The 26312-nt window shown below is 36.3% G+C and overlaps 2 protein-coding genes across 2 annotated transcripts; one reads left to right on the top strand and one right to left on the bottom strand.

Annotated features, from left to right (window-relative positions):
• Positions 1 to 36: 36 nt before the first annotated feature.
• On the bottom strand, positions 37 to 10643 carry zufsp (zinc finger containing ubiquitin peptidase 1). The gene is made up of 12 exons (XM_056474799.1): positions 10543 to 10643; positions 8651 to 9159; positions 7520 to 7609; positions 7334 to 7393; positions 7129 to 7236; positions 6287 to 6396; positions 6007 to 6175; positions 3778 to 3963; positions 3536 to 3698; positions 2203 to 2366; positions 931 to 1151; positions 37 to 214 (listed from the first exon to the last, which is right to left on the bottom strand). Exons 2-12 carry the CDS (start codon positions 9147 to 9149, stop codon positions 167 to 169), a joined length of 1818 nt encoding a protein of 605 aa, XP_056330774.1. The 5' UTR covers positions 9150 to 9159; positions 10543 to 10643; the 3' UTR covers positions 37 to 166.
• Positions 10644 to 10649: 6 nt separating this feature from the next.
• kpna5 (karyopherin alpha 5 (importin alpha 6)) lies at positions 10650 to 26086 on the top strand. The gene is made up of 14 exons (XM_056474800.1): positions 10650 to 10758; positions 13920 to 14053; positions 14203 to 14304; positions 16759 to 16858; positions 16938 to 17032; positions 17123 to 17254; positions 17372 to 17460; positions 19253 to 19352; positions 19510 to 19673; positions 19749 to 19827; positions 19921 to 20046; positions 21636 to 21763; positions 22205 to 22383; positions 24322 to 26086. Exons 1-14 carry the CDS (start codon positions 10755 to 10757, stop codon positions 24507 to 24509), a joined length of 1620 nt encoding a protein of 539 aa, XP_056330775.1. The 5' UTR covers positions 10650 to 10754; the 3' UTR covers positions 24510 to 26086.
• Positions 26087 to 26312: the final 226 nt, after the last annotated feature.

Raw genomic sequence — 26312 nt, forward strand, 5'->3', positions numbered from 1 at the left:
ACAGGAAGTGACAATGAACTACTGTGCAGCTTGTAAGATAAAACTCAATATTTATTCATGTTTATTGACATTTATACAAAAATACAGTGTTTCACAGTGTGTATCATGGGGCAGATTGATAAAAGTAGCAGGGGCTAGTAAATAAAACTGCAGTCAGGGTATTCCATCAGGGAATTTTCTCAGCACGTAGTGTTCTTGAATTGAGAATACGACTCTGAAAAATACAGATTTAGAAGTTCAATCGTGTATCATAGATTGCCTATATAAATTTTTTTATATGTAATACACAATTGGACTTAAAGTGCCCCTGTTACGCTTTTTTAAAAATATAACATTTCTTCATTGTGTAAGCTGTTTATGACCATAACAATCTAAGATTTGTAAATAAAAATGTTATAAAAACTTCTACAAAATTATAAGGCATTCAGAAAGGGGGATTTTTGTGAACAGTACCAGTTCCATAGATTATTTTTTGCTAATACCAAGCGTTAAATCACAGGTGTCAAACTGTTCCTGAAGGGCCACAGCTCTGCACCGTTTAGTTCCAACCTTAATTAAACACACCTGATCAAACTAATCGAGTGCTTTTAGGCTTGTTTGATACCAACAGATAGGTGTGTTGAAGCAGGGCTGGAACTAAACTCTGCAGGGCTGCGGTCCTCCAGGAATTGAGTTTAACACCCTGCGTTAAATAAATTGGAATGCATGTTTTATCTTTTTTCTGGTCCAAATAATTATCCAATCAATGGCTCAGAAATGTAATCAAAACACATTTAACCATTTAAACCCATTACAGAAGACCTCAAATCCAATTAAGCATTAAAGGGGTGTAAATTAATAAAATATATAAACAACAGTATGGTTCAGCAGTCATGTTGCACAAATAAGCCTGCACAGTAATTCATTCCCAAAGCTGTATGTATGAATTACCTGTTTCTCCTCAGCTGTTAGCACCCCTTCCACAATGACCACTTGATATTGTTTGTGTTTTAGGCCACCGGTATATTTGCGCATACGTCGTACCATGGTTGCTACAGTATCCTGAGACAGCACTTTCTTCATTTCACCTGGTGCAACCCCCGGATCAAAGAAGAGGAGGCATAGATTCCCATTCGCTTTCTCTTCCACTCCGATGATAGAACGACTGTGGCCTGATCGTAAAGAGAAATGTCAAATCAATCCTTTGTAATCTTCAGATTACGGCACATAATCTCTCAGATATTCACAGACTTGTTCAATTGCCAAAAGATGCTTTGAGAGACACCATCAGACTGGATTCAATGAATGCTGTGTGATAGTGTGGGGTAAATAACAAAGAATCCAAATTGAAACAGATTAAAATGTGTTGAAACCGATTTAAAGGGAATGGGGGAAAAAAAAAGAAAGAAAGACACAAATAGTTGTGCCTGTTGGACGTAGCAAAGTGCTCATTCAGTAAAGGCACATCTTAACAGATGCGTTTTAAGTCTTGATTTAAATGCGCCTAATGTTGGAGCACCTCTAATCATTTCTGGAAGCTGATTCCAGCAGAAAAGGCGTAGTAACTGAAAGAGCATTCACCTGCTTTGACAGAATTTTGGAATTTCTAATTTACTTGATCATAATTCTCTGAGTGATCTGTTAAGTTAGTATTGAGTGAGTATATCTGTGATGTATTGAGGCCATTCAGAGATTTATAGAGAAGTAGTAATACTTAAGAATCTATTCTGAATGTAACTGGGAGCCAGTGTAAAGACCTGAGGACAGGTGTGATGTGCTCTGATTGCTGTGATTCTGGTCAGAATCCTGGCAGCAGCATATTGGATGAGCTGCAAATGTCTGACTGTCTTTTTGGGAAGGCTAGTGAGGAGTCCATTACAGTAATCCACGCTGCTGGTGATAAAAGCATGAATAAGTTTCTCTAAGTCCTCACTGGAAACAAAGCATCTAATTCTTGCAATGTTTTTGAGATGATAGTATGCTGATTTGACATGACTACTGAAACTCAGATCTGACTCCAGAATGACACAAAGATTCTCAACCTTATTTTATGTTGTTTGACCCATGGAGTCAAGGTACACATTCACCTTGGGAACCTTGTCTTTGTTACCAAATGCAATGATTTCAGTTTTGTCTTTGTTTAACTAAAGAAAGTTTTGGCACATCCAACTGTTCATTTCATCAATGCATTGGAATTGGGTGTCAATGGGAGTTTTGGCATACCTTGATGTTGTAAATATACAGGTGGTAATGTTGTCTGCACTACTTTAGGCGGCAGTCTCGCACCCCTGCTGGTAGAATGTGTGAAATACTTCTTTACCCATTCAAACAGCCTAGGGTGTGTCTCTCCAGGACCAGTGGGCTTGTGAAAATCCACAATTCTGGCTCTAAAATGCAAAGACAGAGAAGACATGGCATTAATATTACTTAGATTTTGGTGGGTCACTAAGGCAAGTTTTTTAATAAAAAAAATAAATAAATGATTCTCCTTCAAGCTGCATTTCTTTGGGAAAAAACAGTAATAATGGTCATTTTAAATAAAATTTAAAATATAAATTTTAACATGATAATTGTAAGTGATTATAAAGTGATAAAGATTGATTAAGTGATATCAAGTGATTCGAGAATTTTCAGCAGTTTTTCCAATCTTAAGTATCACATTCTCCTAAAAACATCATTGTTATATAATGACTTGCTGCTCAAGAAACAATTCTTATAATCAATACTGAACGCATCCAAATAGTTGAGGAAACCACAATACATTTTTTATGTACTACTTCATTTTAAACATATTTTTTTCTTCTAAGTCATGGGCTGTCAAATATAGTCCTCTATTTGAGAGGACAGAAATGTGTATTCACATTCACAGAAAGGTGCACTTGTTAAATCCCACGTCCCATCAAATGTGTGTGTGTGTGTGTGTGTGTGACCACAAAATGGCACCCACAGTTGAATCACATAGGTGTACATTTGTAAATAACATATCATTTAATGATTAAATTAAGGCATGTATGCATGTCAGAAATCATTTGTTTTCTTACTAATAGACACAGGCAATTTGCTAAGTGTCTAAATTCCCTTGTTTCAATGCTTTAAAGGAATAGTTTATCCAAAAAAATCTCACCGTTTACTCTCACTCAAGTTCTGAAGTTTTATAAATTTCTTTTGAAAACAAAACAATTTGAACAATCTTGGAAAAAAGCAGCCATTAACATGGTAGAAACAAAAAACACTGTAGAATCAATGACTTTTTTTCCAACATTTTTCAGTTCTGTAAATCTTCAAGTCTTCAAATCTCACTTAAATCTTAAGTGTTCAACAGAAGAACAAAATTAAAACAGGTTTGGCACAAGTGAAAGATGAGTAAATGATGGCAAAACTTTCATTTATCCCTTTAAGTGATCCATTTCAGTAGACTAATTAAGGGGCGATTTTGGATTCAGCTTCACTTTAGATCAATTTAATGCACACTGACGTATAAATTTTGTTTAACGTTACAGATTTTTTCAAAATTGTAATTGTTATGTGGATGTTAGCTTTGGGCTTCAATACGTACTTCACACTAAGAGAAGTGAGGACTGCATATATTTCTGTAGCTCCTATCCAAGCCCGTGTGCCCTGCAGCCGATGGTTGAAGTGTGAAGCACCCTGAGGATCTGCACCTTGAGCCCACGCCTCTTCCATCAAGGCTTGGACTCTGGGAATGCTGGGAACTGAAACTGTGAGGGAAAATATTATTATAATTTTAACTGTCAGACTGAAAATCAACAAGGAGCTACAAGAACAACACTATGTTACCAGGTAAAAGCTTATACTGCTCCATCCTGTGCAATGATGAAAGAAGCATCTGGAAGTTTCGGTATCCACATCCCCATCCTTTGTCCCCCTCCGAAGAGGAGTAGTGATCAGTCTCAGCACAAAGCCAGACATGCGCACAGTCAGATGCGTCTCTCTGGTAATATCTATACAGAGCTTCCATAATACCTGAAACAGAAAGGTTAACCAAGTCTTCAGTTGCTTAATATCAACTTATTTGATGCAGTAAGTTTGTTGTATGAATTTAAAATGGAAAAATTATATTAGAAGCATATTACTTATATTTAATTATTTTCATTATTATTACTAAATAAAACATTTCTATTTATCAAATTCTAAAACATATTCTTCAATTGTTTTGTATAACTTTATTTGATATGATGCTTGTATCTTTGACTATGCAAAAACACAGTACTGCTACTTAATAATAATATATTATTAACATAGTAATAGTGTTATTACTTAATAAATTATATTCAGTAAAAAAAATTATTAATTTTAAAATCATTATCTAATTAAATACTAGTTATGAATATATAAATACTCTATTGTTGCAAATATTAGGTCAGTAAGTATTTTTAATGTTAAAATAAATATAAAGTAAATAAAGTTATATTTCTATCCAGCAAGGACACACTTTATGTGACTATTAAATGACAGCAATACAATTATAATGTTTCAAAACAGATTCCATTCCCATTACTATAAATTTTTCATTGTATGACAGTTTTCCGCAGCACAAATGTTTTCAATGTTGATAATAAGTAGGGCCAGACGGAATCTGCAGACGTTTTTTGCTATTTCTGCGGAGAATTGTGGTAAAAATCTGCAGATTTCTGCGGAATTATTTTGGGAGTATCATAACTAAAACCTTAATATGTGAAATAAAAAATAATATCTTTTAAACTTCTATTTAATGTTTAAAATGCAAATCCAATAAGATTCACTTTATTTTACACACATTTACTCGAGTAAATAAACAGAATTAATGATGGGCTAAAAATCTGTGGAAAACCTGCGGAATTCTGCACGCGCAGATTCCATGTGGGCCTAATAAGAAATGTTTCTTGAGCATGAAATCAGCATTATAATAACTTCTGAAGGATCAGTGGTTGCTGAAAATTTAGTATTGACATCACAGATATCGTTTATTTTATTTTAAATACAAATTTCGAAACATTACTTTTAACTGTATTTTTCTCCTCCAAATAAATGCAGTGTTGGTGAGCTTGTTCTATTCTTCTTCTTCTACTTCTGCCAAAGACATTTAAAAAAATCTTCATTCAATTATTCATTTTCCTTTGACTTAGTCCCTGGTTTATCAGGGGTCACCACAGCGAAATGAACCACCAACTATTCCGGCGTATGTTTTATGCAGCGGATGTCCTTCCAGATGCAACCCAGTACTGGGAAACAGCCATATACTCTTACATTCACACACACACACACTCATACACTTTGGCCAATTTAGTTAATCCAATTCACCTACAGCACGTCTTTGGACTGTAAGGGAAACCGGATAGTCATGGGACGATAAAAGCTATCAAGGTTTACTCGAAAGTCAAGGTTTAAATATCGCTAAAATGTTCTGTTATACCATTCCCAAGGTATATGTACATTTTTTTAAATGTATTTCTATGTGTTGTCAAGAAATCTGTGTTTTTGAAATTAATGAAGAGAGCAGAAGTCAATGATTTATTTAAATTATTTAGCCTGACAGGTTTAATGCTCCAAAATTTTATAAATGTTTCTTAAAATAAAAAAATTGCGTTCAATGGGGAAAGAATGTTGTTTTTTTTCACCCAGACATTTAAAAAGAACTTATTTTTGCAATAACAATACCGTGATACTGTGGTATTTTTAACCAAGGTTATGACACCATCAGAAACTTATACCAGCCCACCATACCTAAAACCGAAGCACCCGGAGGAAACCCATGCCAACACAATGAGAACATGCAAACTTCACACAGAAATGCCAACTGGCCCAGCTGGGACTCGAACCAGCAACCATGTGAGGTGACAGTGCTAACCATTGAGCAACCGTGCCACCCAAAAAAAAAAAAAAAACTTACAGACTCCAAATTTTTTAAATAATGATTTCTCTCGACTTAATTTGAAAAGAGACAGAATTTAATCCTAATAATTCTCCAGCCGAATCAAGTAAGTAGAGATTATTGGTGTGGCACTATGATAACAGTCAGAATCAGACCTGACGTTTTGCTTCTGCCATCATCCACCCCAGAGGCCAGAGACTCAAGCATCTCTGCTCTCTTCCTGTGGAAATCTGCAGGAAGCATCTGACCTCGAGACACAGCCCTGTCCAGATTCCTCTCCATTTGCTTCCGATAGCCACCACTGTTATCAAGCCCAAACTGCTTCTGAAGGAATCACACAAAAAAGAATGAAATAAGTGTCAACAGCAAGAATTCAAAACCTTTTTCTTCTAAACAATTATTTAAATTCTGACAGTGTGGTTTTCAGTAGATTACCTGGAGCTTCTTAAAGTCTTCAGCTTCCCGCCTGGTCTGTACCTCCCTCCAGTTTTGTTCCTCTTCCTCCTGAAGCTTCCTGGCCAGAGTCAGGTCTCCGGGTGAATGACCTTGAACCCCCCAAATAAATTAAAGTCAGAAAGCAGCAGTTGAGGTGTGTGGTACTGTCTATGATAATCATAACTGATTTTATAACATCATGTGAGCTGCAGGAGACCCACTCAAAGCCAAATGTAAAATTGCCTGACTGTCACTAAAAAAAATTATATAAAAAGCTGAATTTCCATGACCTATAAACAATGAAGAGAAAAACAGGGCCCTGTTGTGTTGAGCAGTCCCTCCAGAACTTTGGCATTCTACAATTGCCTCAGATTTCCTTCAGTTTTTGATCAGGCATAATAAAAATGCTGCAAATATTTATGCAAATTTTGAAAAAAGCTGAGGCAAAAATCAGTCATTTTAGGCAGCAATAATCATGAAAATTTCCCAAAAACCCAGCAGTCACTGGTTTAGCAGCGAGCGGACAAAAAAACTGCCATTTTTAATAAGTACAGCCTGGTGACTGAATTTGATTGCTTGTTGACAAGTGGGAAAGAAATTAAAAAAGTAGCACAAAACAGCCTAACCATAACCATAGGCAAAACACGTGAAACAATGTGAAATATCATTACATTTTGATAAATGGGAAGTCAAATTTAAAAATTTACAAATTTCCTTGACTTTCAATGTCTAGAATAGATCTTTTAAAATCAATCATCATCCATAAATTCCATGACTCCTGCATGAGAACCCTGGAGCTGACGTTACAGATATTACCTACACTCAGTGAGTACTGCACATACCTGAAGCAGATGCTGAGCTGTATTCCAGATGCAGCTCAACATGTTCTTGCAGTGAACTGCTGCTGGAACAGCTAAGAGAGCACATCGGACACTCATAACACATCCCTCCTGAAGATCACAGGGGTACATTTGGTTCAATTTAGCTTGCCAGTCCACTTTTTAAATGAGCAGAACAACTAAAAGAACGAGTTCGCTACAAGCTCACCTGCTCTACCATTGCTTGTAGCAGATTTTTCAGTTGATGTTTTAACATCAGGTCCAGTTCCTTTAGAAGACAAACCATCAGATATGAAATATTGACAGTTAATAATAAAAAGATTGTAAAATAAACTCACAAATACACTTGTTGCAGTTATATTGTGGTTATGTTATATTTAATCTTCATCAGCACCTTGCTCTTGTAGATGAATCTCAACATGCTCCTGAAGAGCAAAGCAGTCACTGTAAACCAAATTGCACATTGGGCACGGAAAGCATCCTTCTGCAATTAATGAAGAGAAAAGTATTAGCATAGAGTATTTACATCAGATGCTAATACTTGTATCTAAAACTTATAATGCTTATCTCATAATTGTGTATTAGATTAAATGATGAAGAATCGTAATTTACAATCATACTTCATCATTTACACTACATTTTTTTAACTGTAGTATTTTTTTACAAAATTAAGATTTTTACTGTATTTTTGATCAAACAAAATGTTCTTTGGTGGACATTAGAAACTTCGATTATTTTTTTACATTTCACCATCCAATATTTTGATTATATAACCTCTTTTGATAAAGACAATTAACCAATATATAGCAGAATGTAATTTTGTGCAGGTATCTTTACAATGCCAGTCATGATAAATTAATATGATAATAAAATGACAGTCTTATTGAGGGATTCCCTGACTCTGGTGCATTCAAATAATTTGTTCAAAACTACTAGTTCATTTAGGAATCAAACAAGTGAACATCTTTCTAAATGCATCACTGAATCATTGACTCAATTCAATTGATTCATTCATGTTCAGGGTATATACAAGAATCCGAGAGTGAAATTCAATAACTTTCAAGACTTTTTTAAAGTCTTTTTCCATACAATTTAAAACCTCATAGTGATTGTAAGAAATACTGGTTATAAGAAATGAATCCTAAACTAAAACATTAATTATACTGAATTAAATTGCTAATTGGCACTTATAGAACTGCATGAAAAACAGTCGAACTTATCGATTTCATAAATTACACAGCACCTCAATATTCAGATTAAATTCAGGCAAACTTTAGCAACCAACTACACATAGTAGAATAAATAAATGATACAGCATTTAATACCTTGTAAAAAATATATTTAAGACTTTTTAATACTATTTAAGAGCCTTAAATTTCTCTAAATTGATTTATTAACTTTCAATACTTTTTAAGACCCCGCTGACACCCTGATGTTGCTCTGAGATACTCTGAAATACTCTGTGGTGTTAGTTTAATGACTTGTGAAATGTATAATAAGTTTGATGTTGTAAAGTCAAGAGCACCTTTAATAGGGGAAGACAAGCGCTTCTGCTTTGATTTTTGGTGTCCATCTTCACTCATTCTTCTGTTGTCATTACTGGGTGTTTGTGTTGTTCTGACCAGTTTTATTGCACCATTCACTGTAGCTGCTGCAGGTGGTGAACATTTACGACTAGTTGAGGGTCCTTGGGAAATACTAGTCCCTGTAATTTGGGTAGCCGTCCCATTTACTTGAGGTAGCAGATGATGTGATGCTTTGCACTTATTTGTTGCATTTATATTAGAAGTACTTTTGGTTATGCAGTCATTTTTCTGTCCACTGTTAACCATTGTCACATTTGTGTCCTGGTAATCTTTTTCCGTGTGTGCCGTGTTGATGTGAAAGCTCAGTTCGTCATACGAGACCCCGGATAAAGAGCAGAATGGACAGACCATCATATTCTCCATGTGGCTCAGCAGGATATGCGTTCTCATCTCTGCCTCAGACGAAAGCTCTTCACAGCAGATATCGCACACAGGCATTGTTTCAAGGCTGGGTGAAACAAACAGATTAATTTGCTATGAGTTTCAGCCAAACGTTCACACTTACTACAGTTAATTCTTTTTTCCATTAGAAAGAAGTTTTAAGATCTTTTTAAGACCATTATGAATGTAATTGCAAACTTATACAGGACTAAACACTAGGTTTTTTTCTAATAGTCTGGTTGGTCCTATGGAAAAGACGTTTACTTGCCCCATCCAGAAAATCTAATTAGTTATTTCTTAACCACATTTATTATTAATTCATTTATTTGTTCATTAGCTACAGCGGAATGAACCACCAAATATTCCAGCATATGTCTTACACAGTGGATGCCCTTCCAGCCACAACCCAGCACTGGCAAACATTCATACACACATTCATACACTACGGCCAATTTAAGGTAGTTTATTCAATTCACCTATAGCACATGTCTTTGGACTGTGGAGGAAACCGGAGCACCTGGAGGAAACCAACACCAACACAGGGAGAACATGCAAACTCCACACAGAAATGCCAACTGACCCAGCCGGGACTCCAACCAGCAACATTTCTTACCCACATATTTTAAATGATGTGTCAAAATAAGCCAACCTTAGTTGTTTACATGTACTTTTTTCAACATAACTTTTCTTCAATAAAACAAACAAACTATAATAATCTAAATGTGTGCACAACATTCTGTCCAGGTCAGTGTCCTCACCATATATGGTCTATAAATACACAGAGAACTAATGTTAGTGCAAGAAAGATAATTAAACCATATTGGTAAATGGCGTTATAAATAAGAGTTTTGTTAAGAGTTTTTTAGATGGATTGTTAGTGATAGGATGGGTGTAGGTAACATGAAAATGAAGACCTCTTTAAAATACTTTAGGACATACAAGACAATGTTTCAATTAATTTAAGACATTTTAGGACTTTTTAAGACCCTGATAGAGAAAAAAAAAATCGAAATCACAAAATCATACTTAAAGACTCAAACAGTTATCGGAGATAATATTAGTTTATTCTGAATTTTAACAATTTTAACCATTCAAGTGATTTAAAAGCTGTCATAATATATGATATATAGTAATTATTATGTTACATGACATTATTTGACACTTTATGTTGACAAATTTATGTATGTGTAGCATTTCTTTTGATGATGTATAAACAATTTTAAAACTCAGACGTGACAATTTGACCTTAGTTAAGCAGAAACCTGGGTTTTATCAAGATGCACCTGACGCGACGTTGTGTATTGACTGTCAACAAAGAAAACCGGTTAACTAGTCGGTCACACAGTAACATGTATCCAGCCTAAAACCCTTCTTATAATCGCTTCGTGTACAACAATAACAAAAATTCCTTCTGAGATTATGTCGAAATCGCCATTAGTATGCTACTTACCTATACAGAAGTAAATATGCAAACACCAACAACCGGCCGTTTCACTTTTCATTTGTTATTGAATGAGGCCGCTCGCAAAAAACGGAAACAGCAGAGGAGATGACGTTCCTCTCCCGTCGACGCCATATTGCCCTCAGCTGGAGGAACTCGGGAGGGTCTTGAGAGAAATTTAAAAACACACGGCCAGTATTTCTCTCTCCAGTCTACAACAAATGGGTAAGACTCGTATACTTTCTAATATGTCAATGGCGTTTATTTTTGGGAAGTGAATGAGAGAGCAGGGCGACTAAAGAGAGCAGAGGGAAGTTTTGACGTTCAATCCAAGCTAGCATAACACAGTTAGCGAGTTAGCACAAGGAAGCTGATCGCAGATCCGGGTGAAAGTGAAGAGGCCTGCAGGATTAACGTTAGACCGACTATAAACATGTAACGTATTAAAAGGTACTAGTGGTTTTAACCGACTTTTTGATCCAAGTCGTCTTGGTCGCCGCTGTCCAGTTAAAAGCATGTGTCAATTGGGTTAACGTTACCGAAGGAACGTTTATTTTTATGAGTCACTGCAATCGGCTTGCTTTAATGATTAAAGATGCTTTTAAGTGATTTTAAAACTAGAATAGGTCATGTAGTGTATGTTAAGTTTAATGTGTGTAAAAGTACTTCAGTCTTCCACCACCAGCATAACCAGCTGATCCGATTAAAACACGACTGCTGTGTTTATGTAAACCAAGTATTCAGAAGTTAGAGATGTCGACATGTAGAGGTAAAGTTGGTTTTACATTCGGACTTTCCCCTTAATATAATTTCATAAAAGTATTATATGCAAACTCTAAATAGCGAAATCATATTAGCAGCCATTGACTATCAAAGTACAACATTGTTCACAGTCAAATAAACCTTGTTAATGTAGTTTTCAAGTCATACTCGCATGCTAATTCAGACCGAATATTCAAAGTAACATGGTAAACAATATACAGACTTCTAAATGAACGAATGTGGGAATATAAAACCAACTTTACCTCTATTGTCTAAATCATGTTTTAAGCCTTGGAGTGAAATTCCCTTCTACAAATTACACTTCTGTTAAACGTCAAGTTGTTTCAGTTTAAACCTGCGTGATTTGTTCTCGTCCTCAGTGTAAGCAGGTGTTGAGGCTGACAGTCTCCATTCATTATTATTACGCTTTTCCCATGTATCGATACATTGAGGTAAAGTCGGTTTTATATTCGCACATTCGTTCACTTTAACAGTTCCTATATAGTTTACCACGCTACTTTGAATATTTGTTTAAAATCGCGTGCAAGTATAACTTCAAAACAACATTAGCCCTATTTAATAGATTGTGAACAATGTTGTACTGTGATAGTCATTGGCTGCTAATGTGATTTCCCTATTTGGAATTGGTAAATAATATTTTTCTGAAATTATGTTTTTAAGGAGAACGTCTGAATGTGTGAATGTAAAACCAAATTTACCTCAAACATGGATACTTGTTGGTGTCCATTTTGCAGAACATGCTATTTTTTGTGGCTTTGAAAAGGCTAATATGTTTTTAATCTTATTGGGTGGATTAAACATTTACTGTGATGGACCAAAATCCTAATGAGTACTGTGTGTGGACCAAAAACGTATTATTGCAGATATTATTCAGCATAATTTTGCGCTTGGCAGGTTTGGTTAGTTTAAAACTAACTCTTATGTAATTTCTATGCAGTTTATTTGAATGTGTGAATTCTGGTAAATTTGCCATCTGAATTGTGGCGTGTACCAAACAAACGTACTACTGAAATGACTCTTGTGAACGCAACACATCGAAACAAACCAGAAGCATACATGTATGTCATTAGGTGTGACTTTAAATGTCATGTTGTCCATTACAGTTCAGTGCAAGGATCAAAAACACATCTCCTTGTAGATCTTCACTTGTGTGTGACAGAGGAAACCCTGCAGCTATTTTGACAAATTTTAAAAGCTCTTCACAAGTTTTCAGGTGTTTTTTTTAAAAGGAAAGTTGTGACTTGTGGCCAATTATGGTAACGTATTTCATTAAATTTCAGTTTGAGTTTTCATTTCCTATACTCTAAAAATTATTCTGCATAAATCCTGAAATTTTATACTAAATTGCGCACAGAAATAGGATTTGGCTTGAGTCTGGATAGACCAAGATTAATGAACTACAATTTCAACTTAACCACAACTACAGAAATATGTCAGTTTGTAGTTATTGGTGTATTTGGAAGACTTCATCATATCTGTTTGAATGTTCCATCAACAGACATTCTTCAGACTAAAAGTAACTTTGTAGTACGTCAGCACATTCTAGCAGGCCTAACTTGAAACCCTGTTCAAGCTGTGACCTGGTATTAGAATGCATTTTGTTAGGAGTGGACAATTCTGACACAGATGTAACTGGGTTCTTAAATGTTTTTACCATTTAGAGTTGTTAGAAATCACCTTGGATTAAATTTCTCTTGTGGTGTAGATGGTCATTTGGTCGTATGCGTTCAAACAGCCACAAAAGCCATCTATTCTCTGCCTGCTGACTTAATGCCTAAATATTACACATTACATGACGTGCTGTTGAAGTGCGCTAGCTACATCAGATTTAAACTATCTATGATGGTAACTTTGTTTCAAAGGCAAAAATAAGTAATATTTAAAAAATATATTTATTTATTTTATTAACCCATACTGATTGTAACACAAACCAAGAGTGTTTTGCGTATCTTCTCTCAGTTCTATATACTGTATCATTTTATGTTGTTCATATATAAATAATGTGAAATTATTTCGCAATATTTGATCGAAAGACCAGATATCGCCTAAACTTGCACCCACAAATAGAACTTCTCTTTGAATAAATCAGGAAAGTGAGTAAAAGAAGATTAATAAAACAAAGTTAACCAACTGTCTCCCTCCACATGATCTGATAAATTAAAATGAATGTTTATACCTGATGTTAATTGGCCAAAACAATTTACTAGTGGTAGTTGACATGTAGTTGCAAAGTTGCTTCTATTATCTACAGAACTCTAAAGAACACTGTCAAAATGAAATTCAACCAATAAATGGGACAGAAGTTTGAGTTAATATATCTTGTTATATATATAAAAAGATGAGCAGCACAAAAATGTCAGTGTTTAGTAGGGTTACAAAGGAAATACAAGTATTAATAAGCACAATTGCTTTAAGATAAACCTGTTTTTTGGTTTACACTTATTTAACTCAAGTTATGAGTAGAATTGCATGCTGGCTTAACCAGTTTTGAATCTCATAGTCTATACTGTAGTCTAGGTCATTGCTCAGTTAATCTGCTGATTTTAGACTGCAATTGAGTATCAGGATGAAAAACTGACTGCATTCCTTTTGCTTATCTGAAGACGCAATGGCAAGCCCAGGCAAAGATAACTATCGAATGAAGAGCTACAAGAATAAAGCCCTGAACCCCCAGGAAATGCGGAGACGGAGAGAGGAGGAAGGGATACAGCTCCGTAAACAGAAGAGGGAGGAGCAGGTCTGCCATCTTTTTTCTTCTCTAATCTACTACACTAAATTGCAGTTTTACTAATGGATTTCTTGAACACATTAGAAGAAGTGTTTAATGAAAACATAATTTTTTATGTCACCTAATTTGTTGATGTATTAGTTCTTCTCTCTCTGCAGCTGTTCAAGAGGAGGAATGTGTCTCTACCACCTGGTGAAGAGTCCATGCTTGAATGCCCCATTCAGGATCCTGATATCAGCTCCACTGTACCTGTATCAGGTGTAAGTATTCCAATCCGCAGACTGTTCTTGTTGTGTAAACACTATATAATGTATATAATAATCAATGCAAATGATGTATAATACAATACACAAAGGCCCTGTTTACACTGCAAGTTAAATGTGACCCAATTACGATGTTTTTTTGGTTTTTTTTTTTTGCTCGTATGTGACATAGATCGGATCTGTTCTATGACCATAGACAAAAATGCATGCATTTGGATATTCAGAGATCGGTTTCAGGCCTCCTTCATATGTGGAAATAAATAAGATATAAATCGGATATGTGGCAATGCTACTATCATGTAAACAGGCAGATCAGATTTATTGAGGCATTCGGTTTTGTATGTCGTTACATTTGCGACAATGTAGTACTTCTCTGTGGTTTAATGACATAGAAGAGCGTGTGTGGAGACCCCAATGCGGAAAACAACAACAGAGGAAACTCGTCTTGCATGGCTTTATAGAACTCACTCACTATTAGGCTCCACTTACACTGCACTGTTCAAGTGACTCGATTCCGAATATTTTTTATTTATTTATTTTTTTTAATGTTAATTTTTTTTCCTCTTCCCCATGTGGCACAGATCGGATATGGCCAATGTACTTGTAAGCAGGAACAAATCGCATGGATTCCGATTTACTCAAATCAGATTCAGGCCTTGTTCATATGTGGACATTTTTCCGATATGAATCGGATCTGTGCCCTCGTGTCTGCAGTGTAAGCAGGTAGATCGGATTTTTACCTGTCAATGCAACTCTCGCGTCATTAAAAACCATATCGGATGACGTCAACTCTGACGCTTTCATTCAGAATACACTTCAGCAGAGTTCCAAACCTTAAATCTCATACATGAGGACTTAAACAGCTTTTGACATATAGCACAGTTATTTAAGTGTTAACGAGAGAGAGAGTGCAATGTCCGCCACGCAACCAATATAAACTAATATAAAACTGTTGCATAAATCACACCATGGACATTACGTTAAGATGCCTAAAGGTTTAAAAAAAGCCTATATATCAAAAAAAAGATGGACAAATGAGAACAGATTGTCAAAAGCTGCGAACAGATTACATACAGGAATAGAGAAAAGAGCACTCTTTAATTATCAGCTTTTAGTCAGCGGCCACTCTTTTTTTCTTTTTTTTTTCTTTCCTGGACATTGCGCCTTTGCTGTGTGCAGTGTAAATGCAGACGATCGGATACGAGTCACTTTTAAAAGATGATGTAAGCAGGTCATCAAAAAAATCGAATACAGCCACAAAATCGGAATTCATCATCAAGATCTGCAGTGTAAATGCAGCCTTAGAGACACCACTGCACTGCTTATATCAAACAGAAGTGCCAATGTGCTATAACCCGCACCTGTTGCTAGCCACCAGAGTGCAACTCTGACGTGCATCTCCAAAGGGATGGCCTAACAAAACGATGTGTCATTGTAGGACAGGTATGTGGACAAGCTTTGAAAAAGCATCTCAAATGTTGGTTTGCTCATCCTAAAAATTCATATCTACTGATTTTCATCAAAGCTCACCACAATTTGTTTACACACGTCTTTACACATGCGCAACATCTTGAATTGTATGGCAAGTAAAAACGCATGAATCAGAAATGGGTCACAATTTAAAAAAACGTGTAAATAGACAAAAAAAATCAGATATGGGCAACAAATCGGAAATTGAACATCAAGACCTGACAGTGTAAACATGACAAGACAAGTGCTCTTGCCATGGGCTTGGTTTAGTAGTGCTGCATAATGTGAAGCATATTGAATGAATCAATATTATGACATTTCATTTTCACAAAAGGTATTTGAAACATTGCTGTCTTGCAGTTATGCACACACACACACACACACACTGGGTTCTTCCTGCATAGAGCATTAAGTGGCCAGCTCAATCAAATTTTTGCCACCTCTGTTCATGTATTTAATGACATTCAATGGTAGCCTTTTTAAAAAAGATAATGATTTACTTGATAAGATTACAAGAATAATACAAATATAATGTTTTAAATAACAAAATTTCATTATTTTGATACATTTAATCATTTAGCAGCAGACACTAAAGCAACTTTGTTTAAAGCAACTTACAAATGAGGAGGCATTCAGCAATTCAACATGAAGAGGAAATACAAACAAGAAGTGCTACTTGTACGTGTTGGAGCTTTAAGTAACATGAGATCGAGTATGAAGGGGGAGGGAAAAATACCACCTCTGCCTCATTTTGAGCCAGTGAAAACCCTGTGTATGTTTGTATGTCTATCTGGCTGGCTGGCTGAATAAAAAAAAAAGAAAAAAAGAATAATAAAAAAATTTTTTACTGCCCCTAAATGTGTTCAAATGCACACACAACAAATGAATATAGAGTAATGGTAAAGCACAAGTCCCATACTGGCACATTTTACCCATTTATTGAGTTTAAAACCACATGCAATATGAACGTTATATCTGCAGGAAGGAGTCATAACTCAAGACGTGATTCAGATGATCTTCTCTGAGGATCCAGACCAGCAGCTAATAGCCACTCAGAAGTTTAGAAAGTTACTCTCTAAAGGTTAGTGTTATCACAGAAGCTCTCATAGACTCAAGGATGACAGTCGTTTAATGGTACACTTGTTGTGTGCTTACCTCAGAGCCCAATCCTCCCATTGATGAGGTCATCGGCACACCTGGTGTCGTCAACCAATTTGTTGAATTCCTAAGAAGGAGTGATAACTGCACACTGCAGGTAAGAACATAACAATACAAAAGCTTTGCGAATGCTACATTGCCATTACAGCCAATTTTTTTATGATATATTGTCGCATGCTTTGTCCAGTTTGAAGCTGCATGGGCCCTGACCAACATTGCCTCAGGGACCTTTCAACACACCAAGGTGGTCATTGAGACTGGAGCTGTGCCCATTTTTATAGAGCTGCTCAACTCGGAGTATGAGGATGTACAAGAGCAGGTGATTATAATTATTACTTTTAAATAGATTGCCATTTGTTTCGTTCTTTTCAGCCAGTAGTTGGTTTTTAAGAACTCCAGAGCACAATGTAAGTGTTGTGTATGGCTGTTTTTGCAGGCCGTGTGGGCGTTAGGAAATATTGCTGGCGATAACGCAGAATGCAGAGATTACGTCCTCAACTGTGGCATTTTGCCCTCTCTTCAGCAGTGAGTTCCTTCGGCTGATACCGAATCTGTGATTGCATGCCTTTATATTTGGGTTTTTTGGGAATTGTGTAATATCTGGTGAATAGCTCTCCGTTATCTCAGTTGCGCAGGTTATTCATCTTTGCCAAAGCTGTTAACTGTCTCACTACACAGCAGTTCATTTTGTCAGTGAATAGTTACTTCAGCAAAAGAATTTCACGGATGAAAAATAGAACAAAAATGAAAGCAGTTCTGAAGTGACACTACTGGCGTTTTTAACTATAGATGTAAATAAGTTAACAACAGGACTGAGGTTATTCCTATCAGTACATGACAGGAGTAAATACTACATTTACTTTATCAGAACTATCAGTAAATGTAATTTTGTGAAATGTAATGTTCCACAGTTCGGAACACGTGTCCAGCGGATTAAAAAAAATCTAACTTGTAGATTAATCATAAATTTGTAATGATTGCAGAGAGATTGCCTCTCGGGTCATTCAAATCACATGTATGAAAGCTTTTAGGCTTTCCTGTATAATATAATGATGATGGAAGAAGTTGTGGTAGGTTATTTGGCATGTGGTGGGTTTCTTAGGTTTTTAAAGGTAAAAACGCAAAAATCAAGAAAGAGATCCAGTCTTTTGAGTTAGCTATGAAAATAAAAATAATAAGTATTGAATGACAGTTTATAGTTTAGATATAACCACTGTTTTTATGGTAAAGCTTAAAATCACCATCATGTGCTCAAAAATGAAAGTTGTAGGTAGCAATTACATTATTTAACCAATAGCTGGTGAAAACCAGCCTTCCAAAAAATGCCACTGAATAATTCTTTTAAAATGATCGATCTAGCAATGAAACATGACGTTTCATGAGTGAATAACTGAATCATTAATTGAAAATGAGACTTAAAATAAATATGGGTTGTACAAATTATAATGTTAGATTTCAACATTTAGCATCATCAGCAACAGTAGTAAGGGATTTTTTTTTCCTCACAGTACTGAATATTTTACAATTTATTTTTATCCAGCTGATCATTTCTTTGTTTTATTTTTTTATAAATTACAGGGTCTAAGTTCTGTTTGTTAAATCTAAAAGTTTCTTGCAGTGCTGTTTTTGTAAAAAATGGAAAGCAAAGTACAGTTTTCTCCTCTCCTTTTTGGATGATCTGAAAAATGGTCCAATTCGTGACTAAAAAACCATAATGTGATCTGAACCATGAGACTTGTGATCTGTTACACCACTACTTGTATTGAAAAAGTTCTATTTAAGGCATTCACTGGTCTTCAGTACTGCATGCATGATCTTTCAGACATCATAATATGCTGATTTGATTTTTAATGAACATTGATTCTTTATTTATCTGATGAAACCAAAAAGAACAGAATTTTTTGTGACATGATGATAAATCTTTTTAACTTTTGCTTAGTTTAATAAATTCTTTTTGAATGCGTCTTTTTCTCTATCAATGGAGAAAGTTGCATATTATTTGTTTTTGGAATTATCTTGGAAAATACTTGTAAGTGTCGTTGTGTTCAAGGAAGTTGTTGGTAGCGATTTCATGATTGGGAGCCGTATCGTCATAAGAACCGCTGACACAGAATAAAACCTCCTTATGTCATTAAATGTTTTTGTTTCAAATCGCTGATGTGTGCTTTGCGACTTGAGTTTTGAGCTTGTTTTTTGCTATGCTTTTAGCATTTTTTTATTTTTTTGCTGCAGCATTTAGGCAAACTCTTTCCCAAATCTGCCATCTAGTGGTCAGATTGTGTAGCACAACGATTTTATACTCTACTCTTCTCTTCAGGTTGCTTGCAAAGTCAAATCGTCTCACTACCACCCGAAACGCAGTGTGGGCCCTGTCCAACCTGTGCAGAGGGAAAAATCCCCCTCCGGACTTCGCGAAGGTGAGGTCCCTAAACAGTTCTGGTTAAACCACATTCCAAATGCATAGTTATCAAGTTTCTTTGATCCACACAATCACTCTTTTTGTGTAAACCATTGTTGTTGTTTTTTCCGTAAACATGATACATATACTTAAAGGATATTGTTCCTGCATTACAGGTGTCACCCTGCCTGAGTGTGCTCTCCAGATTGCTCTTTAGCAGCGATCCTGACGTCCTCGCAGATGCTTGCTGGGCTCTTTCATACCTGTCAGACGGACCCAATGACAAAATCCAGACAGTCATTGACTCAGGCGTGTGCCGCAGACTGGTGGAGTTGCTCATGTGAGGATCAGACATGCTGATGCAAGCAATAGCCCTCGTTGAACTAGCTTAACATCCATCTGTGTTCTTTAACAGGCACAGTGATTACAAAGTGGTGTCTCCTGCATTGAGAGCAGTGGGAAACATTGTAACCGGAGATGATATTCAAACCCAGGTAGAGGAGCAACTTTGTTAGATGCTGAGTTGTTCAGATAGTGTCAAACTGAAGCAGTTTTCTGACCTGTTTTGCTGCTTTGTTGTATGTCAGGTGATTCTGAACTGCTCCGCTCTGCCCTGCCTGCTCCATTTACTCAGCAGTCCAAAGGAATCCATCAAAAAAGAGGCCTGTTGGACCGTCTCTAATATCACCGCCGGGAACAGAGCGCAAATTCAGGTACTTCAGAATGACTACCATAGGATTGACACCACATGTACAAAGGCTCTACTATACTTCAAACGCAACTGAAGAAATAACAATTATGGAATTACGTGACATCATTCCAAGGCTAAAACGAAAGTCATAACTAGGGCCAGACGGAATCTGCTGACATTTTTTGCTATTTCTGCACAGAATTGTGTTAAATCTGCAGATTTATGCGGGTTTTTCATATCATAAATAAAACCTTAATATATGAAATAAAAAGTAATACCTTTTTACCTTTTATCTAATATTTACAATGCAAGTCCAATTAGATCCACTTCATTTGGTAAACAAAGCAAGTGTCTCATATAATAGATCTACTAAAAGACAGAAAATTATTACTTTACAAACTGTATTGTAAATAAATCATATGAATATTTTCACATTAGTCAATAATATTACTGTAATTACATTAAAAACTAAATAAATATAAATTTATACACTTAAACAAGTAAATAAACAGAATCTGTGATGGGCTAATATCTGCGGAATTCTGCGCGCGCAGATTCCGTGTGGGCCTAATCATAACCGATCCCAAAAATGATGAATAAACTTTACTCTCCCTCAGGCTATCCAAGATGTTGGTGGCTTTTTTTTTATTTAAGTGAACTGTCTGGTGGGTGTGATTTTTGTCAAGTAGAATGCTGTCCTGGATTAGCATCTCTGTTGATCCTGAAACTTCATTCCTGTTTGAAAATATAATCCATGCCTTTTCCTTAACCCTAACTGCGGATTAATAGATGGATAACAATGATGTAGAAGCACATAACCCTAACTGTAAGATCTAAACTTAGCATAACTGGAAACTTGCGCTTAAATCTGATTGGCTGATTGGAACATTGTTCCAGGATCAACATAGATGTTAATGTAAAAATGTCCTACTTGGAGCATCACTGTCGTGCAGTGGGTAGCACGATAGTCTCACAGCAAGAAGGTCACTGGTTCGAGCCTCGGCTGGGTCAATTGGCATTTCTGTGTGGAGTTTGCATGTTCTCCTCGTGTTGGCATGGGTTTCCTCCAGGTGCTCCGGTTTCCCCCACAGTCCAAAGACATGGGCTATAGGTCAATTGAATAAGCTAAATTGGCCGCAGTGTGTGTGTGAATGAGTGTATGGATGTTTCCCAATGTTGGGTTGTGGCTGGAAGGGCATTCGCTGCATAAAATGTATGCTGGAGGAGTTGACTGTTCATTCCCCTGATTAATAAAGGGACTAAGTGGAAAAGAAAATGAATGAATGTTCTACTTGGTAAAATCACACTAGCTGAACTAGCCATTGTACGTTTTAAATCGAAATGCTTTCCTAAAGAAGTTTCTTAGCATCTAGCTGTTAAATTCTCACACAACATCATTATGCATTGTAATTTAGATGCTTGGTTAGCCCTGCTTTTGTCTTGTTTAGCACTGAAGTGCAGGGTTAACAACACAAAAGCTGTGCTAAACAAGAATCTAATATTACAAGTTAACCTGGGGTTTGGAACAATGGTAAACGGAAAATTAAGCGCAGTGCAAAAGCCCTATTGTGTCTGAACATCTGTGACTCACTTGATGCTTTTCTGTTGCAGGCGGTGATTGATTCCAACATATTCCCAGTGTTGATTGAGATATTGCAGAAAGCTGAGTTCCGCACCAGGAAGGAGGCTGCGTGGGCGATAACCAACGCCACTTCAGGAGGCACTCCAGAGCAGATCAGGTACACTGTGGGCTCTTGCTGTGGGTTTTACCTTGATCTCAAAATTTAAAAGGATTTTTCTGGGATTCAGGAGGAATCATTTTGCATCAATGAATTTTTTTCAATGTTCTTATATAGTACATTTGATATATATTAACCTAAGAGAGCATGTGGGTGGTTTTGTTGCGATGTAGACTTGAAGGACTTAGTCAATTGAAATAAGAATTTTGATTCTAATACTGATTGGTAGACCCTTATTAATTTTTGATGTAAGATCTAGGACTGTCAATTTAACTTAATCTATTTTTAAATAATTTAATATTACCAGGTCTCTTCAATAAATATTAACTCTATTAATCATATCTATTAAAATGTCGCACATAATTACTAATTAAGTAAAGCTTTTTATCAGCTGTTGTAGTTTCTTGTAGAAAAATTAATGTAATTGTGCTTTACACACAGGTATTTGGTCTCTCTCAACACAATAAAGCCCATGTGTGACCTGCTCACGGTGATGGACTCGAAGATCGTGCAGGTGGCTCTGAACGGTCTGGAGAACATCCTCAGACTGGGAGAACAGGAGTCCAAGCAGAACGGAACGGGCATCAACCCTTACTGTGCCCTCATTGAAGAGGCTTACGGTAGGTATACTACACCTCGCCAATAATTATCATATACTGATATTTTGATTTGGATATTGAATAAAGGATAAAAAAGCTGAATCACTGAATCAAGTACTATTAAATGATACAATTTTTGCCTCATTTGGATAAAGACATCACATCATTTCACAGAAGAAAGCTGAAAAAGCTTGTTCTTTGACATTGTGCTAAGCTTAAAACAGTTTTAACCTTGTCTAAATGTAATTGTTACTTTTGTATGTGGTAGTGTGATTTATTGTCCAAAAACTTGAATTTGACTTATTCTTTATTATTATTGTTGTTATAATAATACATGTATAAAAATTCTATAGATATTTATATATAATGCTTTACAGAATTCTTTTGACAAAAGACAAATATTTGTAGTTTTGCTTATTATAATTTTTATTTATTAGAAATTGCTCCTTTAATTATTTAAAAATTCTCACATAGTAACGTGGAAAAACTTGGAAAATACGGGAAATTTGTTTCAAAAATAAGTTTGAAAACTAATTAAAAGTGACAATGAGCATATGTTATCATTTATTCAATAATATCGCAAAAAGCCCAATAAATCATTAGCCCTAGATGAACCCACAGGACTCAAAAACACTCTAAATATTAATTTTTAGGTCTCCTCACTCCACAGCAAATATATACACTCACCAGCCACTTTATTAGGTACACCTTACTTGTACCGGGTTGGACCCCTTCAGAAATATTAATCCTTCGTGGCATAGATTCAACATGGTGCTGGAAATATTCCTCAGAGATTTTGGTCCATATTGACATGACAATATCACGCAGTTGCTGCAGTTTTGTTGGCTGCACATCCATGATGTGAATCTCCCGTTCCACCACATCACAAAGGTGCTTTATTGGATTGAGGTCTGGTGACTGTGGAGGCCATTTTAGTACAGTGAACTCTCTGTCATTGAACGTTTTTCCAATCTTCTATTGTTCAGTTTTGGTGATCCTTTGTGAATTGTAGCCTCACTTTCCTGTTCTTAGCTGAAAGGAGTGGCACCCAGTGTGGTCTTCTGCTGCTGTAGCCCATCTGCCTTAAGTTTGGATGTGTTGTGCGTTCAGAGATGCTCTTCTGCACACCTCTGTCGTAATAGGTGGTTATTTGAGTTACTGTTACCTTTCTATAAGCTGTAATCAGTCTGGCCATTATCATCTGACCTCTGGCGTCAACAAGGCATTTGCAGCCACAGAACTGCAGCTCACTGGATATTTTCTCTTTTCAGGCGATTCTCTATAAACCCTAGAGATGGTTGTGCCTGAAAATCCCAGTAAATCAGCAGTTTCTGAAATACTCAGACCAGCCCGTCTGGCACCAATAACCATTCACCAATAACCAATCACCTTTCTTCGCCATTCTAATGGTCAGTTTATACAGCAGCAGATAGTCTTGACCTACATTGAATTGCTGCCATGTGATTGGCTGATTAGAAATGTACATTAATGAGCAGCTGGATAGGTGTACCTAATAAAGTGGCCGGTGAATGTATTTTATAGTATTCAGAAACAAAATGTAAAACAAACTGAAAGTAAAGTATGGATCTTCATTAAAAACTATATAACTATTTTTACATTTACGATAAATCAAATATATTTGCAGCAAAACTGAAACTAGCGCTTTATGGGAAAAGTGCAGTACAACATCTCACATGCCACTCATTGGGTGCCAATTCAAATGTTTGCACATCTGTGCATGTTTTACTTACTTGATGTCAGTTATATTGTGTAATTTGCTTTTGGAGTTTAAAGTCGCATCGCATTTCCAATGAAGAAAGTGGGACTTGTGTATTAGGGAATATCTTCAAAATGCAAATGCGTAACTGAAACTTCTTCATTTTCCTATGCCTTTCATTCATGTAAACCCTGTTGTACGTGTTCTGTTTGCAAATTTGTTTGGCTGATTTGTCCCCTCAGGCTTGGACAAGATTGAGTTCCTGCAGAGCCACGAGAATCAGGAGATTTACCAGAAGGCCTTTGACCTGATCGAGCACTACTTTGGCGTGGAAGAGGAGGACGCCAGCATCGTCCCGCAGGTGGATCAGAATCAGGGCCAGTACATTTTTCAGCAGTCTGAGGGACCGATGGAAGGCTTTCAGCTCTAACCTTCATCCGTGCTCTATTAGCCAAGCATCCTCCATCCTGCCCGGAGTCTCCTCTTTGTCCTCTGCAGCACAGGTGTCCAGCTCCAGAGACCCTGACACTCACAGCAGGGAAGACTCCTGCGCACCCCCAAAACGACCCACCTAATCTTCCATTTCCATCCGGCCCCATCTTCCAAGCTCCTTTATCGAGAGAGATCATGCAGAAGGAAGGCAAAAGCTGTAGTCGAAGTCCTGTTTTGACATACAAAAAGCATCTTCTCATTGTTGTTGTTATTATTGTTCTTATTAGGCACTGGTGTCCTGCAAAGTAAACTTTACTCCATATCCCTTGAGAAATGTGAAACTACCTCTTCAATCAGAAAACGAAGTGTGTGACAGACACCCAGCCTTTAGCTCCGACAGTTCTCTGCTCTTGTGAAGTAAATGCTTCTATGCAAACAGTTGTGTGTTCCTGCGTGGCAGAATTCACACAGTCTAACGTACTCTTTGGCCAGACAGAGTAATGTATTTGCATTGATACATTTGCGTTTGGATGAATTCCCCGACTTTGTGTGCAAACGCGCCCATCGTTCATGTCGCACTGTGTTTGTTCACAGTGTATCCCGAGGGCATGTCATGATTAATTACACTATTTATTCTGACGTTTTTGACCTGGGAGATTCAGAGCCGTATTTATTGTGCTTTTTGGGAGGAATCGGTCTGTTGTGTCCGACCAGGCCACTTCCTCTCAGCGCCCGCTTTGCTAATGCTGTTAAAGCGTTAAAAGCGTTGCATGCAATTATTTAAGTGTGGTCATGTGATCACTAAGATGCAGTTGTTTGTATGTATGCGTATCATTGAGGGTATGTTTTTTTTCTCATCTCACCTGAAGGTGTTTTTTTTTTTGTGCGGACTGGCTTTAAACTGATTTATTTAATGATGGCATTAGTGTTGAGATGTAGTTAAATGTGTATATTATATATACATTGAGGGTAGGAGGAGAAGGTTTTTCAGTGAAATGGTCTTGGTGTGCAGTGAAATAGTTGTGTAAGGAAAGCGTCTTTCGTTACATTTGTTCATTCAGAGAGCTTTTCTTCATATGTCCCCACTAGCGCTCACATATCTTTTCCTTTAAGGAATTATTTTAATTCTTGTGATTGTAATTTCTTCCTTTATTTTAAACGCTTCATCTGAATTTACATGCATTTGTAATTCCTCTCAAGTCTTTTGTTTTTGGTGTGTTGATTTACTTTGTTCAGCCCATGACTTGCACCCATTTTTTTTGTTTTATTGATTGACCCAAATAAGAGTTATAATAAGGAAAATTCATTATATTTACAAAGGAAAGAAATCATTGAGATTGTAAAATGAAACTTTATCAAGCACATTGGATTGTGTATAGTTTTGTAAAATTTCTCATGTTTGTACAATGTTTTCTAAGTTTGGGTTGTTTTTTTCGCATCAGGAGAAACCCATCTGTGTTTTAAGTTATCATTGGTACAAACCAACAGTATAGAGGAGATCATTGCTTTCCTCGAGGACAAATGCTGATAATGTGTGAAATGTAGATGAATAAAATATTCTGTTACACATTTAAATATGAACAGCGTGACTTTAATTGAGCATGCTATGCAAGGCCGAGCTCTATTGTGAATTTGATTTGCTAAAATGTTTTATCATTAACACGAAATACTACAGAAATCTCTTTTTCTGTTTATGGACTTATAATTATGAAATTCATGCAATGGTCAGAGACATCCATAGTTTTACAATTATTTGCAAAAGCAATAAAAATGTGGACTCGCTGTCAGATTTTCTTACAGA

The sequence above is a fragment of the Danio aesculapii genome, chromosome 16, assembly GCF_903798145.1.
Source record: "Danio aesculapii chromosome 16, fDanAes4.1, whole genome shotgun sequence".
Classification (NCBI taxonomy): Eukaryota; Metazoa; Chordata; class Actinopteri; order Cypriniformes; family Danionidae; genus Danio; species Danio aesculapii.

Excerpts from the sequence above, each read along its gene's own strand:
- zufsp (XM_056474799.1), bottom strand. The coding sequence starts at position 9,149 with ATGCCTGTGTGCGATATCTGCTGTGAAGAGCTTTCGTCTGAGGCAGAG. Across the intron at positions 7,237-7,333 it reads TACAAGCAATGGTAGAGCAG|GAGGGATGTGTTATGAGTGT; the intron begins GTGAGCTTGTAG and ends TGTGATCTTCAG. Across the intron at positions 2,367-3,535 it reads CTCACTTCTCTTAGTGTGAA|AGCCAGAATTGTGGATTTTC; the intron begins GTACGTATTGAA and ends TTTGCATTTTAG.
- kpna5 (XM_056474800.1), top strand. Across the intron at positions 14,054-14,202 it reads AACAGAAGAGGGAGGAGCAG|CTGTTCAAGAGGAGGAATGT; the intron begins GTCTGCCATCTT and ends CTCTCTCTGCAG. Across the intron at positions 20,047-21,635 it reads GGAACAGAGCGCAAATTCAG|GCGGTGATTGATTCCAACAT; the intron begins GTACTTCAGAAT and ends TTTCTGTTGCAG.